We start from the raw sequence: 19,004 nt of genomic DNA, 5'->3' as shown, positions 1-19,004 counted from the left end.
ACACATAAAGTGGAATTGAGTTTATAGCCGGTCTTGCTGTCTAATCACATGTCTGCCTGCCTTGAGAGAGACCGTTATATAGGCACGGATAAATGCTTGTCACATAGCTGGCCTGGCCTCTGTATGATAAAACGCAAAGGTCAGTTTATGGCACGACTTGGGCCATTAAGGCTACATTGCGATAGTGATGAATGCAGTGCACACGCACACACACACACAAATGAGACCTTTTGTGCCTTATCTTGGGCACTTGAGAGATTGCTGAGAAGAACGTACGGATGCATTTTGGAGAGCGTATTCTGGTTAAAATTTGTTATTTGCTCATGCACACATCACAAAGAACCAAGTCACTCACATGCAGGGAAGGTAGCAAATGTTTTGGATATTCTGGTAGCAGACTAGCATCAGACCGCTCCCAATTTCCATATTTTCCCATCCGCAGCTTTGACCAAAGCACTGAGTCCGTACGAACTGAGTTGTAAAGAGCTGATTTGAAAAGTGTAGTAGTGTGTTTTCTTCTACTTCTTTTTGGAGGAATTTTCAGGACTCAAACAATGATTTATGATTATAATTTGATGATATAGTTTCTTGAATGACATTTGTCATTCATTAGAGCACAATGCATTCCTTTATGCAGTGCTGTCTAAAGTGGGGGCTGTGGCCTTTATAAACAACTTTTTATATCACTGGAAAAATAACTGGGCTAAATGACATTTTTGCTTTTGAAAGAACAATATGTTTCAAAAATATACACCTATATTCTATTGTAAAAAGAAAAGGACATGTCCTCTGTTTGTGTTTTCTCTTCCAGTGGTCAGATGATTTGTGTAGCCACTTTGAGTTTCGTGGCTCTCAAACCCAGCGGCAGCTCAAAGAAACGCTCTCGGACACCATCATCGACTATTTTGACATGGGCAAGGTCTGAATTGTGCCATAACGCACTTGTACGATGTAGTTTTGTTTATAGTGGTTATGTTCATAGATTCCATTCCCTCAAATCAATAGTTGTGAAAGTGGTCTTTCCATCCAGTTGAATTGTATTTTCTAAAAAGTTAAAAATGCATCACACTAGCAGCAAAAGTATGATGAGACATTTTATAGCCAATTTTTCATGTCTTGGTGGCACTTTCATTTTCAATCTCCACTGAGTCCTTTATGTTCCCTCAAACAGTGATTGAGTTCCTTCATTTGTCACAGAGATTTCCATAAAATGCATGACCTGGAGGCCAGACGGTGGCTGTTTGTCAGCAGATGGTATAATGAAGGACACTGCTGTCTTTTTTTATTTCTTTTGACGAGCGTGCGTGCGTGTGCGTGTGTGTGCGTGTGTGCGTGTGTGCGTGTGTGTGTGTGTGTGTGTGTGTGTGTGCGCGTGTGTGTGTGTGTGTGTGTTTAGATGTGGGAAGAGGCCATCACTCTGTGCAAGGAACTTGCTGATCAGTACGAGAACGAGATCTTTGACTACGAGCTACTCGGCAAGCGACTGGTAACGTGTGCCTCAATCAACAAATCAACAGATGGAGTAGCGTGCTCTGAATTGAAAAAAGAGTACTGATAAGTCTACCGCTTGTGTATTTAAAGATTAAAGCTACTTTTGCTCTTCAGGAAAAAAAAAAGGCATATGTCGTTGCAATATACGTATTCACTGACATTACTGAACATTTCATAACCCCCCGATTTTTTATTTAATGCCCCTCATGCTGTTATTTAATTTCCCTTTAGGCTAGTACTCTTATGATCTATCCTTCTTTGGTTAGACTACTCTTATTCTCAACATTGGAGGGGGAAAAAAATCTCATTCCCTTATGCGACTCCTGCAGTTGCTCTCTCAGTGAATTTATTTGGTTGTAGAAATAACCTTGTAAGGTTTGCCCTTTATTTTCACCTAATTCCCTGCATTCTGCTGAGTGCAGCTTTGAGAGCAGATAACATGTGGGGAGGGGGGAACGCCCATTCAAGCCCTGTGCATGGACGCAATGAAGGATGCATTCATCTTTTCCTTTCTGCAGGAGAAACAAGCAAAGTTCTATGAGAACATCATGAAGATTCTGAGGCCCAAACCAGACTACTTTGCAGTGGGCTACTACGGGCAGGGATACCCCCCATTCCTCAGGGTGTGTGTTCATGTTGTATAGTTCCCCCATTTGTAAAGTGAAACTTTGATATTCTCAACAAATTGAACTATATAACTCAATAATACACAGAGGAGCTTAAGAAAGTAGAAAATGGTGCCCTAACTTTTTACAATTACAATGAATCTGCTGTGCCAAGGAATTTTCAGAAAAATCAATTTCAGCTTTTACAAGAGCAGGGTAGAATGTAAAAGTGTGAAAAAGCGCTAGAGCTAAATTAAGGTGGTTAAAAAAAACAATAGTAATTCTGAGCAAATGCAAGTTATAAGAATTTTTACAGCCGTATATTGTCCAACAGAACAAGGTGTTCATTCACCGAGGTAAGGAGTATGAGCGCAGAGAGGACTTCCAAAACCAACTGATGAGCCAATTCCCCAGTGCCGTGCGCCTCAATACCACCACAATGCCTGGGGACGACATCCGCAACTCTTCTCTCCAGTGTATCCTTGTGACAGAATAAATCAATGTTCATAAATATTTGGCACCTCAATTATTAATGCAATGTCTTGGTTCGTCACTGTTAGGTTAGGCCGATTCCTTGCATTTTCCACAATCACTAATTCTGGGGATTTAAAAAACACATCCTTCTTGCTTGACTTATCAAAAGCCTTATTGTTTCATTCAAATTGGTATTATTGCTGATACTACTTTGATTGATGCAATACATAAAACAACGTGATGGCTGAGTATTGTAATAATCAGAAAATAATCTTCTGTTTGTTTGCACCAAAGCATGCCAGCTCTCCATTTTTAACAGCCTTACTCAAATATACCTGATTTAATTATTCTACCATTATAATTATTGTCTAGACACACAAACAACTTCCAGAAGTTTAAGCTTGAGGCAACGTTGTACGGCTCCCATGGAGTGAGGCAGAGGTAGACTTTTACGACAATTCTCAGACAGATCAAGTGTCCGTGAAAGTTCGATAGTTTATCAAGTTCATTTTAACATTTGAAATTGGTACTGATGGTAGAAAAAATAAATGACATGGGGACATACTACCGGTATTACCAATTTATGGGAAAAAAATATGAAATAGACCATATGAGACAGCAGTTAAATTACTGATTTTAGAATTTCAAACAACACAATATTGGTGGCATTGGACTTAGGCAGTTCCATCCTATTTCCGATTATGTAATATTTAAATTCTCAGTGACTTGGTGCAGATATCCAGTGTTTCACTGTCCAGCCTGTCCTTGAAATCCCTCCTCGTCTGAAGAATAAACCAGTCCCGGACCAGATCATCAAGTCAGTGCTGTTTGAAGATGTGCAGTGAGACAAAAACTGCAAGAGAGTTTAGAATTTCAATGACACTGACCTTTGTTTGACTCTGTCTAGCTTCTACAAGTCCAACTACGTGCAACGTTTTCATTATTCCAGACCTGTGAGGAAAGGACCAGTGGACCCAAACAATGAGTTTGCTGTGAGTAGACTTTTATGACCATAGAGGAGTGAATGTTGTTACCATCAAGTATGAAATGGTGCCCTCGCAGTCCATGTAATATTAGAATCTGTCCACTGTTGGGTATGTGATTTTTTTTAACACTGCTTGGCCTTACAAATCTCATAATTTCTCTTCTTCTAAAGTCTATGTGGATCGAGCGTACAACCTTTACCACTGTGTACAAGTTGCCCGGTATCCTGCGTTGGTTCGAGGCTACTGACATGAAACATGTAAGGATGTATTGATGCCCCACCCCAAGATTTGACTACCTCTTGTTTCTTGGGGGGTTTTTTTTTGCATAATTTTATTCCTCAAAACCCTACATTGCCACATCAGGCTCAATCTCTTTTTATTATTTGTGTCTTTTGCATCTTTCGTCCCTCTATGCCTGGGCCACTGCGTCTTCAGACAACCTTGTCTCCTTTGGAGAATGCCATTGAAACCATGGAGTCCACCAATGAGAAAATTCTAGCTCTGATCAACCAGTACCAGGCAGACTGGAGCCTTGCCATCAACCCTCTCTCAATGCTGCTCAATGGTATCGTGGACCCAGCAGTCATGGGTGGCTTTGCCAAATATGAAAAGGTGATTAAAATACCTGAGTAGGAACACACAACCAGATTGCAAATGAGTGGCGCATGCATGAAGTCACCACTAATTATCAACCCAGCGACACCAGAGTATGGCAGTAGCTGGACTAGCAGATCGAGATCTAGTAGATTAGCTGCCCAATCACGGGTTGTGGAACTGTGTGAGGCTGGCCATAATTATGTAAAAATGTGCACACCGTCTCCTAACTGAAAACGTCACTGTTCAGGATTAAACAGTCACATAAAAAATTACACATGGGAGTCAGCACACATCTACTTTAATTGAAAGTGCCTCTGATTAAACCAAATTAAAGTTCAAATCTTCTAGTACCCTGTCTAAAAGATGTTTTTTTCCATTCAATTACACTTTTAGGATATAGGTCAAATTAATGGTGTTGAAGGTACTTGTTAGAGATTTGCTCACTCCAACTTATTTTGCAAGAACGAAACAGGAGACAAGGAAGTTCTTTTAGACACCTGCAGGTGGAGAGTCCATTCGTCGCTGTCTGAACAGCGATTATCGAATGAAGTCTGAACTCTCCTTCCTGCAAGGGCATATTTATTAGGAGGAACAGAGTGGGGGTGAGAGTGGGGGTCAGAGTAGACAAATGGCCGAAGCCCCTGGCTGATCAAAGCACAGCAGGGGGTCCTTCACGATGTTGTGTGAACTAAACAACTTTGATTGCTTCCTCTGCAGCTAGTCACTTTGTTCTACTACTTTTGTTAAGACAGGACAGGCGAGTTTAAGTATTACAGGTTACATTCCAACATAATCATAGGATCAAGATAACCTGGAAAACCCTAACATCTCCCTCCTGTTTTATCATATGATTATGTCACCCCAAACAACAAAGACAAGTAAGAAAAAAACACATATATATGTATAATGAAGAAAGAAGAATAGGAAAAATAAAAACAACAAACAATGATAGCAACACTTTCCAGTGAAGATGAGGCATTACCTTAATACCCCAGATCAAACTTATTGTGTAAGCGAAAAACCTGCTGGCCAGATGTTATTAGCAGGAAAATTCTTACACGGTCCCTTTGCCTTAAGGCGACCAGAATGCTATCAATAAAAAATAAAAAGAAAAACACAGAAACAGTACATCATTGTATCCATCACTTGTGAAGCTTTTCGATGGTCAAATCAACAAGTTTCCGTAATACATGCTCAACAGAACAGCATCTACGCAATCCACGTCTCATTATCATTATCACATCTGTCACGTCTAAGAAGTTGTATATGTGCTCGCATTTTCGTCAGCTGCTGATGTTCTAGTCTGTAGGTGAGGTCTGTCACACACACTGGCGCACACACTCCTGTCCAGTTGGCGGGCAGCATCGGATAAACCTTGTGACCACAAAGCCATGATCCGTACTGAACAGGCACGTGCACTCATAGGATGCAGGTGAGGCAGTGCCTCTGAACTTCTGAATGAAGTAGGTCCCGTCCGATGGTGCAGCCATGTTGGTAGTAGAGCCCTTACACCTTGAAAACGGCTCTCTCATCCTGGCACACAGCGGTGATGTCCAAAGCTCCCATCCAGTTTCCTCCTGGAGAGCAGTCATCGTTAATGCATTTGTGGGTCCTGCAACCTTGGGTGCAACATGTGTAGTCAGCAAGACTTGGAATGGTCCCTCCCGTCGTGGCTGGCCCAGTTCCTTCCTTTGATGACCTCGATGTAGACCCAGTCTACTGGATTGATGGGGTTGTCGACCTGTGAGGAGGAAAGATCAAGCGGCAGTAAATTTGTCTTTGACACAGTTTGAGCGTCCTGATCATATAATCTGCCAAGGACTGCTCTTCATCTGTTGTTTGCAACTCTCGTAGTCAATTGTAGTGCCCATTTAACTGGCAAATAGGAATGTTTGCGGGAAGAGTTTGAACACTTCCTAATGATTCCCTTTAACCAAAAACTATTTATGACAGGGGCGTTCCCATTTATTGCCTCCTGGTTTAAAAGAGATTGTCTTACCCATGCCTTCTTTCTCCTCACACGCTCGCATCCACACAGGGTGTGAACACACACACACACACACACGCACCCACGCAGACAAAGAGATTCTAATCCATCTCTCATGTAGCTTCTCTTGATAGAATCTCCTATCGGTAACTGTATAGCAGACGTTTTAGCATATAATCCCATACTCTGCTCTCTCACTTCTACTTTTTCATGTCGGTGCAGTCGTAGGTGGCCCCTATTGCAGTCATTGTCTTGTTAACTGTCGCCGTGTGGCTCCTATGCATGATTGTGTGAATGTCAAAAATTGAACGTACCCAACCTTCTGACCATCCAACCTCCACTGTGGTATAAAAAACCTTACTATTGTATTGAGTAGGTACATTGAGCAACCTAGCTTCCTCCTGACTGCCAAATGTCCTGTTCTAAAATTTATATAACTCGACCTCTACGTCTTAAGCTTGATGAGCCAAAATATAAGATCTTGCTCTTGTTTCCTACCGTTTTAGCCTATTTGTTTTATCCAAATCCGTTCAATCTCTGATTATAATCTGTAGCCCTACGTATTTTTCAAATTTTTATTTATTTATTTATCAAATCTCCTCAGTTCTGTCAAACTCAGTGCACAATGAACCTCCCTTCCACTTTGAACCAAGCTTCACCAAATTTGGGAACGCCGTAGCAAGGAGTGCGATTTGGTTGTCAGACACTCCAAGTCCATATCTTTTTGCCGCACTTCACCCTATCAAGTTGGTGTTCTTTTGTTGTTGCTTCAGAGTGACCCCATCCATCACTCTTGAATGAGTCCATTGTTCAAATGAGTCAATTTTCATCATTGTGAGTTCCTCCGCTTTTCACTGTCTTTTCCCGTCCCCGAGGATGTTGTATTTCCTCTGGAGTGTACTTGTCCTCCTCCAAGCACAACAGCAGTCTTTTCTTGTCCTTCGCCAAAGGTCAAAGGTGCTTCAGAGCCAGGCACCATTTTGTGGTTGTTCACGGCTGCAGGCGAAGTCTCGGATTGGGTTTCAGGGACTCTGACACTGAGAATGACAGACTGGTTTGAACACTTGTAAGACTATCTCCAAATGTAGCTGCTTCCATCAATTTGCTGGTAATGTTTGTTTACCAAACTTCAAATTCTCCTAATAACAGCGGTCTCGTTTTTATATCGTAAATCCTGCAACTCATCCTATTTTTGAGCTACATTTTATCTATAGTTCCAATTTAATCAGACAGTATGTTGTCTTCTGTATCATTATTGAAGATCAACTCATCGAGGTCTGCTTTCCACATCAAGCCCTGATCTGTATGTCTTGACCTCTCACATGTTATTGTCATGCTTGCTCAAAAATGTGATTTAGAGTATGGTGCTGTGAATTCTCAATCTCCCCAATGAAATTGGATCCCACCTCGTAGTTCTTATCTTTCTCATGTTCCTGTTAGCCTGCAATTGTCCAAATCAAAAATGTTTTCTTTTAACTGTCTTTCTTTTGAACCTCTAAATCTCTCGTGTTGCTAAACTATCTACACCAGAACAAAAAAAATTACCACAATATAACACCAAATGTATTCGAAAATTCATTGTCATAAAGTGTTGTATTATTACTATCTTCCACTATCTGTCCTACTCACTCCCCCCCTTTTTGAGGCCTGGCAACGCCCATGCCTCACACCTTGACAAACTTTTTGGGAGAATGTGTTCTTTACTACATACGATTCCATCATCATTTAATTTGACTTTCTTTCCAAAACGCTTCTCAATTTCTCAGTTCACACATCTTCTACATGTGTTACTGGTTCTCCATTTTTTTTTTCTAGTTAATTATCAATCCAAAAGCTACGCGTTTCTTTCTAACATTCAACCTGCTCAAAATCACTCATCAAAGTCGCTCTACTAATTTTCTATAGTAGTCGCCAACAACTTCAACCATTCAACCTTTCATTCAGGCAATCATTCATCAATGCTCATCATATGCATCTCACACAGTCTCCAAAAAGGAGTCTTTCTATCACATTGGTCCCAATTCATCCAAGCTCACCACACAACATTCATATATCATTTCCAACTCAGGTTTCCTGGTAGAACAATCCACCAATTCAAAAAAAACCTAACTAAAACAAACAATTGGCAAATTAATCTGAATTTTTTTTTTTTTTTTCTTTGTTTTTAAATTTGAAGAACTCAATCTCTCAGATTTAGCTTGCATTTAGAATTTTGTATAATCTTATAACACAACCAATCAATTATTCCTATTAAATGTAGCATTGCAAAATCTTAAATTCACAATTTAGCTTCTTCCAATTCCTGAAAGCATGTTCTGTCTTTTTTTTTTTTTTTTTTTTTTTTTTTTTCTCTTCGAATTTCTCATGTGGGCTCGACACTTAACATGCACTAGTGTGGATTAGTTTCTGCTTGCAAACAGATTTCTTTTTCCTCTCATTTTTATCTTTCAAAATCATTTCTGTTCTGCGGTGCAAATTGGATAGACCACAGTCTAGCAAATTTTTTTTATACTAAAACTTTAGCCAATGTTCATCATTTTAACATATACGCACACACATGCACAGCTCTCGCATGCAAAAGGTAGTTCCCAGCAACAATGATCCGTCACAGGCTGGCCATTTCCTGTGGTCGATCATGAGCTGGTCCCTCCCATGCACACGAGGACAGCACATTCTAATTTTATTTATTTATCTTCTAGAAGCAAGTTGCATTTCTTTACCACTTGATTTGCATATTTTAACTTCAGTGTAACACAATTTGAGCTCTAGTCATTTGTAATTTGGGCATACAAACAGCATTGTCATACTTCTTGGATGGACAGGATTTCTAATAATCTAAAAAAATTCTAATAATCTGACAATGACATGTTTTGCTGTCATATGGGCATCTATTCTTTCTTTCTCTGTATGAGCATAAGCGGTCAAAGAGGAGGAAGCTTGTCATGCTAAACATTTGGCTTCTCCTCTGCTCTTTCCTCCACCCTTTGATTGATATTGTTTTGCAAAACGACACTCTCGTGCGAAGTGTCCTCGTCTCCCACAGTTCCAACAGTTGTCAGAATCTCGTGGGGGTTTTGAATTATATGGCGGCCTGCGACCTTGTTGGTATCTAACTCTTCCTCTGCCCCTTTGGGAACTTTGGAAGAAGATCGTTGTATCTTCATTTAGATCATTATCATCATCTAGATGAAATACATCAGAACTTTTGCCTATCTCAATCCCTTTATCAGCGTCTCCGGGCCACTGCATGTTTTTTGTAAACCAAGCAGTGTCCGCTTCCACCAAGTGTTTCCTCACCCAACTGCCCATTTCAGGGCGGAAATTAGTGAGGAGCGCATTTTTAAGCTGTTGTTGATAAGCACTCTCAGCTGTATCATTGAATGGGATGCCACTATGCACCCTGAATTCTTTTTCAAATCTCAATTGAATGGCGGCCTCATCACTTTTCAACTTTCTATCTTTTGTCTTTTGGATTTGTTCTCTTCTTTCTTGTGAAGCCTTCAACCACATTTTAGCACAATCCAATTCACTCTCTTTTCTTTTCTTTTTCAGTCCATTTTTCTTTTTATCCACACTCTCTTCCAAAACATCAACAACTATCTTCCACACTTCAACTCTCAACTTCCCTTCTACTCCATACTTTTTCTTCCACTTCGGCATATATTGCATGCAATTAAGAAATCTACTCGCCATGTACTTCTCATCTCCGTCAAGAGGTAGAGATTTACCGTTTTTATTTCCCATCTTAATTCTAGTAGTTCTAGGTTATACAATTTATTTTTCTCAAAAATATTATTATTATTATTATTATTACTATTTATTTATTTATTTATGTCTTTGAGGATCCTCAATGCAGGTTTAAATTGACCTTTCAACAAATCACTAGCCTGTATCAATGCTAGAACTGCTTCTTAGTCAACTTATCCTACCAGTCACACACTCAATCACACAAACTCCAGCGCTTTTTTAGGCCTCATGGCTCGGACAAACCAAAGCCGTATCTCATAGCTCGGACAAACCAAAGCCGTATCTCATAGCTCGGACAAACCAAAGCCGAATCTCATAGCTCGGACAAACCAAAGCCGAATCTCATAGCCCGGACAAACCAAAGCCGTATCTCATAGCCCGGACAAACCAAAGCCGTATCTCATAGCCCGGACAAACCAAAGCCGTATCTTTAGCGCTTTAACTTACTTGTCCCCTGGTTCGTTGCACCGCCGGATCCCGTCAATCCACCTCTGTCAGACGAAGGCAGACCTAAGATGCTGGCCCAGCGAAGAATTCTCTTCCCAGGACTTTCTTTTCCAGGTCCTCCTAATGGACGCTGGCTTGTCGACAATGCAGCACGTCCTCCTTCGCCGGTCAGATGGTGGGTATGAGGATCCCGGGTTTCGGCACCAAAATGTTAGAGATTTGCTCACTCCAACTTATTTTGCAAGAACGAAACAGGAGACAAGGAAGTTCTTTTAGACACCTGCAGGTGGAGAGTCCATTCGTCGCTGTCTGAACAGCGATTATCGAATGAAGTCTGAACTCTCCTTCCTGCAAGGGCATATTTATTAGGAGGAACAGAGTGGGGGTGAGAGTGGGGGTCAGAGTAGACAAATGGCCGAAGCCCCTGGCTGATCAAAGCACAGCAGGGGGTCCTTCACGATGTTGTGTGAACTAAACAACTTTGATTGCTTCCTCTGCAGCTAGTCACTTTGTTCTACTACTTTTGTTAAGACAGGACAGGCGAGTTTAAGTATTACAGGTTACATTCCAACATAATCATAGGATCAAGATAACCTGGAAAACCCTAACAGTACTTTATCTTGGTCGAAATGTTTTACTAAACCACAAATTCCTGACATTTGAACAGTGTCGACATATAGTATGCTATTTACTTGTAGTACTTATGTTTTATTATATCGCAATCACTTATGAATCATTCAATCTTTCTATAATTGTGTTTGGCTTGTTTTGCTGCCAGGCTTTCTTTACAGACGATTACAATCAGCAGCACCCAGATGATGAAGAGAAATTACTGCGACTTAAGGACCTCATTGCATGGCAGGTAGCCTACGTGACAAAATTACATTTCACATCCTTAAACTAGTTAACCATTTGTAAAACTTGTAAAAATTGTTGTCACTTTGAATGTACAGAACCCTAACAGATTTTGAAAGCTCTAGCCCAGATCTATTTGCTTCCTTGTCACGATCAGTTTTAACTTCCTACACTGTTGAATCTGTTTGTAGATTCCATTGCTGGGTGGAGGCATTGCTCTCCATGGGAAGAGAGTCACAGATGACCTGCGTCCCTTTCACGAGCGCATGGAAGAATGTTTCAAACAGCTGAAAAAGAAAGTGGAGAAGGAGTATGGCGTGAGAGAGTTGGTAAGAACCCCAAAGCTGATAAAAATTCAGTTCACTTGGTTCGGAAGTCGAAAATTTGTTCGTAAGTAGATGCAAAAAAATCGCGAGGCTCCGGTTCGTATCTCGAAAAGTTCCTCACAAATGCACTGACTCTGCCCTGTGATTGGCTGATGACCAGTCCAAGGTATACACGTATCCACGTGAGCGTAAGATGACTAGTGTTACATAATTCTGCCTCACTGTTTTTCCAGTTGGACTTGGATGACAGAAAGTCTACTCGACCTTGCTCCATGCTGCGATCTGTTCGTCATTCCATAATCTCCATTTCCTCACTGCAAGGCTCTGAATGTGCAACACCAACCAAACTCACCGTCGACAGGTAGTTCAAGTAATATTATCAGGAAAAATAGGGAGTATAAACTGTGAGGGACTGATGTGGTTTGTGCATGCAAAAAACCTAAGAACCCAAAATTCGTATCGAGTCCACCAGACCCAGGAACACTGGCTGAGTAGCAAAAATACTGGCACCATACAAGCGCACATGCACTAACTGTCTTGGCATTATTAGCATAACATTCATTTAACTGCCTGCTTTTTGGGATCTGAGTGAATGACACCCGAACCTTCTTTCTCCTCTTTGCAGGGACTTCCCCCCTGAGCCATTCTTGAGCAGCACACTGCCTCGCTCCAGCGGCAGCCTCAGCACCAGCGGGCAAGATGGCGATCTTGTGACCGTGGGTGACTCTGAGGTGAAACTGAGAAAGACTAAGAAGAAGAGGAAGAGGAGTAGCATGATCTTCATCACGGAGGAGAAAGAGCAAACAAACACTCTGGACTGCAAACGGGTGAGCATTACTTATTACTGTTAGAGTTCTGTGCATGTGTGTGGATGGGTCATGATGATCTCTGTCACCCGCCCCCAGATGTCCAAGAAGCAGGAGTTCCATAGTGACACCAACTTGTCAGAGCCGAATAATGGAAACGTATCTCTGAGCGGCACCAATTCCAGGTCCCTGCCTACCATTACAGGTAAACTACAAAACAATCCACACTTGACTAATTTCTTTCGGAACATAGTATTGGTGTAATTTAGCTGATTGCGCTCATAATGTAGGGTTATCACTGGCGGTGGTGGGTGGGTCCGAAGAGGTGGAGACCACGCGAGCCAGGAGAGACAGCAAGTCCATGTCCCTCTGCATCCCCTCGGACCGAACAGCAGACAGACGCTCCAAAGGCGTCATCGGCCTCTTCTTCAAGTCCAAGGTAGACATGAAGAAGCAGAATAACAGGTGTTCTTTTTCATCCGGGTACCACAAGTGTTTGATTGCATTCATGATTTCATGGGGGGACTGGTGGACTCACCACAATGTTTCTGTTTGAAATTAATACAACCAAAAACATTGCAGTAAATAAACTCTTTTCTTCTTGCTGTAAGGAATTCATACATTTGCAGCATTCACTGCTATGGGCAGATATTCAAGACATGACCATAACAGCTCAGAATTGACCCTTGTGGCCTAACAGCACCCGTCTGGCTGTTCAAACTGCAGTTTTCCATGGAGCTTTTTACCTAGTTCAGCCCTACTATTCTAATCACGTAGCTCTCTAGTTTCCGTAGTCGTGATTTGTTTCTAAGTGTACCTCATCTTAGAACAAAATCAAACTGGCCTTAGAAAAGAAAATCTGCACAGAAAACTGGTGAGGAAAGCTAAAGCTACTAATGCAACATTAATGGCTTACTGTGACGTACTCGCCTAGAGGACTCTGAATATAAATTCATATCACACTCTTGAAAATATGGCCAAAAGACAGCTATAAAATGCTGCTTGCTCTAGTACAACGACCCCTACATTTTTATAAATACATGAATATATAGTGAATTATGCAAAAACTGTAAATTTGTGCAAGGAAAAAAATTGAAGCCCCGATGACATGAATATCTGGAATATGTGTAAAGTAAGAGGAGGTGAATTGGATGAATGATGTGGAAAAAAAAAAAGAGAAATGTTGATTGTGCCATAAATGGTGACTTTTTGGATCAAAATTTCTCGAAAACGGTAAATATTTGGAATGCAAAAAAATACACGCACACTTGGTGTGAATATTTGGTATAAGCAAAAAGTGGAACGAGGCGAATCGGATAAATTATGTGGTACCTGTAGTAGTTAAGCGTCAAAAATGTGGGTGGAATAGCAATAACATATGTTATGCAAGGCGAAGGCCTTCACACAGTAATAATAATAATAATAATTTATAAATAGTTACTCTTATTTTGTTGAAGGTAGAATATTTGATTGGTACTGTAGCTCTTTATATCATTATATCGTATTTTGAACATGTTTCTTAATACCTCAATCATGTCAGCGGCATTTATGTTTTTTTTTGTTTTTTTTTTTACAGAGCTCAAAGACAGAAGATGTAATGAACAGTGATGCAGGCAAAGACAGTAACAATCATTTCTGACATCCGTTAGGTATTTCAGCTTCTGAATGTTTTGCCTCAAGCTCTGCTTTTACACACTCACTGATTGTCCTTTTACTTTAGTGATGTCACCTCAAAGTAACATCGATTGCTACGTTTGAAGGATGACCTTTTGTCAGTAAGCTTAATGATTGCTTGTAACGCTGAATGCCATCTCAGAGCTCTTTGGTCAAGTTGGCTTGAAATCGCCACACAGTTGTGCTTGATTAAAAAAGACAGAAAAACAAAAACTATTGTACAGCTTTTAACATTGTTGTGGAAATAATGATTTACATTCAGAAAAGTTGCCATGTCTTTCTAAAGTTACTCTGAGTAAAACATTTCAATTAGAGTTCCGTGTTGAAATGTGACCCTGTGCAGTGGCTAATTGTTATTCTCCAGAGAGACAAATATTTTGTATTTTTTTTTCCAAACACAGGTTGAAAAGGGCTATTTTGTTGCTTTATAAATGTTATTATTACCATTTGCCTCAGAGACGTCATTTAGACTTTTTTTTTTTTTTTACTTGTTTTTAAGAAGTTCGATTTATGGGTCAAAGAAAATAAATATAAAATGTATTACAATCCAACGGCAACGATATTCAGCAAGTTCAGTGGCGTTTCCCCCCCCCCCCCCCCCCCCCAAAAGTAGGCCTACTGTATGTACCAAATCCAAAACACAAAATATCATTTAAATTACATGCGAACATCAAAATGTTTTTTAAGATGTTGGAAGTTTGACGCAAAAGAATGAAATCTTATTTTTTTTGTATTGCTTGTAATGATTATTATACGTGAAGCAACATTTCCTTAGTTCCAACAGTAATTTTATAATTTCTATTATTTTCTCCATATAATGAGGGTAATAAAATAAGAAGATAATTTAAAATTGCATATAGTTTGCATTTTAACTCTTATTTCATTAATAATGCAACAATGTGGTGCAACATTCGCTTTCAGATTTGTGTGGCACAGACTGCAACAATCGTTTGTAACAATAGCACTACTGAGAAAGGTTTATTTTTCATTAGCCCCTTTTGTGTCAATATATGAGGCAATAAAAATAGTAACGTTTCCAGACCACTACAAAATAAGAACAACAACTGTAAGTATAAGTAGAAATGGAAAATGTTCATCTTGTTAGATTGCATCTGAATACTTAGTATAGGATGTTCAAAGCTACGTTTTTGTTGATTAGGTCAATACAAAGCCAACTGAATGAAAGTATGTCAAACAGTTACTTACGAATACTGATGAACTGATGATAAAAGCTGTGGAATTAATTGAATCGTTAAAATGAATAATGTGAGCCTCACAGTGGGACTTCTTTGAATTGCTCAAAATGTAATTGGAGGATGTAAAAGTGTCATTTGGACATTGTATTGTAAAAGAAATTAGCCATTTGAGGAATGTCATAAACAGTTCCCAAGATGTCCGAAATGAGCTGAATAGTTTGAAGGTGGTTTCAAACGGGCAAAAAGTCTGCAGCAACTAACATAAATGATTTGAAAACTTTTTTTCCAACAGTTTGGCGACCTACTGTGTAATCTGTAAAAGTAAATGATGAGATAATGTGGTTGCACAAGTGTGCATACCCTCTAATATCTGGGGATGTGACTGTTCAGAACTAAAGTGCTTGATGGTGTAGATAAAATCTTATACTCCATAACATTTTTGTGTTTGGGAAATTTCAAGATTCAGAACCAAGGTTACATTTTTCTTCCGTAATGAAAATATCATCATTATCATTATCTGTTTCATTCTTGAGAAAATTATGGAATTTGCATCATTTTAGCTGCAAATGTGGATACAGAAAATTGCACTTTAGGAGAGAAGACATTTGCACATTATACAAAGTTGAAACTCAAACTATTGTCCATTTATAAAATATCCAAATATCCAATCCAAAGTTATCTTAATTCCAAAAGCAATTTGGAATGCAAGATTGGGAAAGTTGCTTGGGATTGCCCCTTTCAGTTGATTGGGTTTTTGTATTGGGAAACTTTCGAAAGAGTGTGAATATACACATTCACAGATTAATCCTCAGCTTCCAGCAGACATGATATATGTGCTGCTCTCACCAAATACGATAATGAGCAAGTGGTGGAAAACTAATAAGGCCTTAACATAAACCGGTGATGCTCAAATTAAATTGCCTGCTCATTTGCAGACAGTTCTAATTCAATCAAAAATGATAAGTGCAGCGTTTTCTTTTCAAGCTTTTGGTTCATATAAATGAATTAAACTATCAGTCGATTTTCAGTAGTGAACACTCGTGTCCACTAGAGAGCAGTAAATCACTAGTGGTCGTGTCCACTAGAGAGCAGTAAATCACTAGTGGGTATTTTTTTGTAGTATCAATATAGTTGGCCTACAGAGGGCAGTGTTGAAATGTTCCCTCGTCTTAAGCAGATGAAGATTGTTCAGGTGTTGCCGTCATACATCATGGCTGATAACATGCATGTAATCAGCCATCCCTCTTCAATGCCCCTTGCCACTTGTCGACGACTGTCACTTCACATTCCACCCGCTTCCTCCTCTGCCTTTTCACTCCATCCGTTCTCCTCTTGTGTTTCCAGCCCCACTCCATCCGTTCTCCTCTTGTGTTTCCAGCCCATTTGGCCTCTTGCAAGAACCGCCTTGAGCTTATCCATCTTTCTTGCTTGCTTTCTCTCTCCATCTTTCTGACAGGGTGTACAAACAGTTGATGGCAGAGCGGCAAGTGGAACAGTGCTGCTGTGGGTCTTAACAGCACAGCTTTAGTGATCCTGCATTTGACAGCTCGTCAAGGCAAGACGGCTCTCATTGGTTGTTTTTTCACCTCTACATCTGTAGTGCGTTGTCATAAAACACAAAAATGGGAGGAAACCAAATACTTCCTGCCCATTGTTCTCAAGGCTTATATATCTTGTGAAATCTAATGTGCTTCATGTTGGTATGTACCCACAAGAGTCTTCCCAACAGTGACTTTAAGGTTTTGTGACTATATATATATATATATATATATATATATCTCTATATATATATAGAGATATAGATAGATAGGTAGGTAGGTAGGTAGGTAGGTAGGTAGGTAGGTAGGTAGGTAGGTAGGTAGGTAGATAGATAGATAGATAGATAGATAGATAGATAGATAGATAGATAGATAGATAGATAGATAGATAGATAGATAGATAGATAGATAGATAGATAGATAGATAGATAGATAGATAGATAGATAGATAGATAGATAGATAGATAGATATCTGTTTCTTCTGGGTGCAATTTCCAGACAATGATCACACTCCGAGATCATTTCCTCTTTTCAAAGAGATGATTCTATTATTTTTAACATATAGCTCGGAGCGCACAATTTCAGGAGAGAGGGGGGAAAGACAATGATGAGAGTTGTAGTGGTCATGAGGTTAAAAATCCTACATTTCAGTGTGACAATGGGTAAAAGAAATTAAGTGTCACATGCCTTGCGGCCCCCTCCTCTGAAATACTCTTCTTTCTTTGTTTAAGACTTACGTACAAAAGGCAGTGAGCTACAAAGACTCCAAGATCATTTTTTACCGGACAACTGTAAAGCTTTGTGATGTGGCTCATGTAGTGTTACGTGCACGCTCTAATTTGTTTTGGTCCACTTGCTGGCTCTGGAGGGACAAAATTGGCAGTAGGAGGACTGTAACAATCTCTGAAGTACTTAATGTGTGTTATCTACAAAGCTGAAATCAACTAGATTGAATCAATACCTCGTAAGACTTCCTGCCCATCTCCCTTCCCTTCGAAAACAATCTTCAAAATGTCAGTGATACTAATAAAGGAATATCTTATCTCATAATTTAGAATAACTGCTGTTGATGTTTAAGGATATCCGAAACAAAAATGCTCCTTCTTGCCGATGGTTTAGTCAGTCAGTCAGTCAGTCAGTCAGTCAGTCAGTCAGTCAGTCAGTCAGTCAGTCAGTCAGTCAGTCAGTCAGTCAGTCAGTCAGTCAGTCAGTCAAACAACTTCTGGTATTATTTTGCTATATCATTACAATATCAGGTTACTTTTAGAAGAATGTTTGAAAATGCTCACGTCTTCCATCTGATCTTTCTTTAAACTTTCAGGGATTATTTTACTTTGGACAAAAAGGAGCTCTATTAACTGTCCGTGATGCTGCTGATGGTAACAGGCTTCAAAGAAGAATTTCCATTTGCTTGTCGAAAGAGCATTTAAACCGTCATTTAGACATACTGTGGATCTCTTTGTAAAGTGGTTGTTTTGAGCATACGAAGATCAATACATCTTTTTACGTATTTTGTTTTCAAGTAGTGTGCCACTTGATGCTCCGAAGAATGGTTTGATGGGCTTTTATCAGAGCGAAACGGAGAAGACGGGCATTAAGGGTGGGTGTGTCATCTTTAATTGATAATTAATGGCTGATGCCCATATTGTATATCTGCTTATGCAATGTGTCAAGCACTCACGAGCTTCCTGGTGTTCTTGGTGTGGCTCAGTGGCAGCAAATTAGCAATCAGTTATCTGCAAGCCCTAACGTCACTGTGCTTGCATGACACAAAGACGACCCAAAAGAGGAAATGGAGAGAGACTGAAATATGAGTATTTTATCTACGGGTGGTATCCTGTGTGGTCCGGGCTTAGATTACATATTGAGAATAAAGACCAAGCTGAAAATAACCCACAGTTAAAATGTCGTGTTTTGTGATACACTTTAAGCAAAGAGACCAAGATACATAATTTTTAAACAAAAAATGTTCAAATCTATTAACAAAAAAAAAAAAAACGTTTCGCAATTGGGATAATCTGATTCCACAAGCGTCCACCGCCTAACTGGGAGGTGACAATGGTCAGAATTGATCAATCACAATCAAATCCATGTTAGTTGGGAGTCAGCACACACTTGCCACCACATAAAGCGCCCCAAATAAGCATTGATGTTTCAGTAGGTTTTTCATGACTTTCTTATGTTCTACATTAAAGCCAGCTTGTGTAGCTTTGGCCACCGCCCAGCTCTGCATTACACCTGCCCCCTTGGCTCCTCCCACAGGTATTAAGCCTAT

At 39.9% G+C, this 19,004-nt stretch overlaps 1 protein-coding gene across 3 annotated transcripts in view; it reads left to right on the top strand.

Annotated features, from left to right (window-relative positions):
* The window catches only part of dock2-like (dedicator of cytokinesis protein 2), a 103,447-nt gene extending 89,006 nt beyond the window's left edge, over positions 1-14,441 (top strand). For 2 of the 3 annotated variants that reach the window (XM_049754647.2, XM_049754665.2), the window contains 15 exons: positions 812-919; positions 1,397-1,486; positions 2,010-2,114; positions 2,431-2,572; positions 3,306-3,387; positions 3,478-3,562; positions 3,727-3,813; positions 3,992-4,168; positions 11,113-11,196; positions 11,381-11,518; positions 11,749-11,876; positions 12,141-12,342; positions 12,421-12,526; positions 12,612-12,760; positions 13,898-14,441. In XM_049754647.2, coding sequence (XP_049610604.1) covers positions 812-919; positions 1,397-1,486; positions 2,010-2,114; positions 2,431-2,572; positions 3,306-3,387; positions 3,478-3,562; positions 3,727-3,813; positions 3,992-4,168; positions 11,113-11,196; positions 11,381-11,518; positions 11,749-11,876; positions 12,141-12,342; positions 12,421-12,526; positions 12,612-12,760; positions 13,898-13,960 — 1,746 coding nt within the window. In that variant the 3' untranslated portion in view covers positions 13,961-14,441. Of the gene's footprint in view, positions 1-811; positions 920-1,396; positions 1,487-2,009; positions 2,115-2,430; positions 2,573-3,305; positions 3,388-3,477; positions 3,563-3,726; positions 3,814-3,991; positions 4,169-11,112; positions 11,197-11,380; positions 11,519-11,748; positions 11,877-12,140; positions 12,343-12,420; positions 12,527-12,611; positions 12,787-13,897 lie in introns of all 3 variants that reach the window. The other variant, XM_049754657.2, reaches the window with a different exon arrangement.
* Positions 14,442-19,004: the final 4,563 nt, after the last annotated feature.

Source organism: Syngnathus scovelli, chromosome 1, assembly GCF_024217435.2.
Source record: "Syngnathus scovelli strain Florida chromosome 1, RoL_Ssco_1.2, whole genome shotgun sequence".
NCBI classification, from domain to species: Eukaryota; Metazoa; Chordata; class Actinopteri; order Syngnathiformes; family Syngnathidae; genus Syngnathus; species Syngnathus scovelli.
Note: the sequence above shows the minus strand (reverse complement) of the source record. Positions and strands in the feature narration are given on the sequence as shown.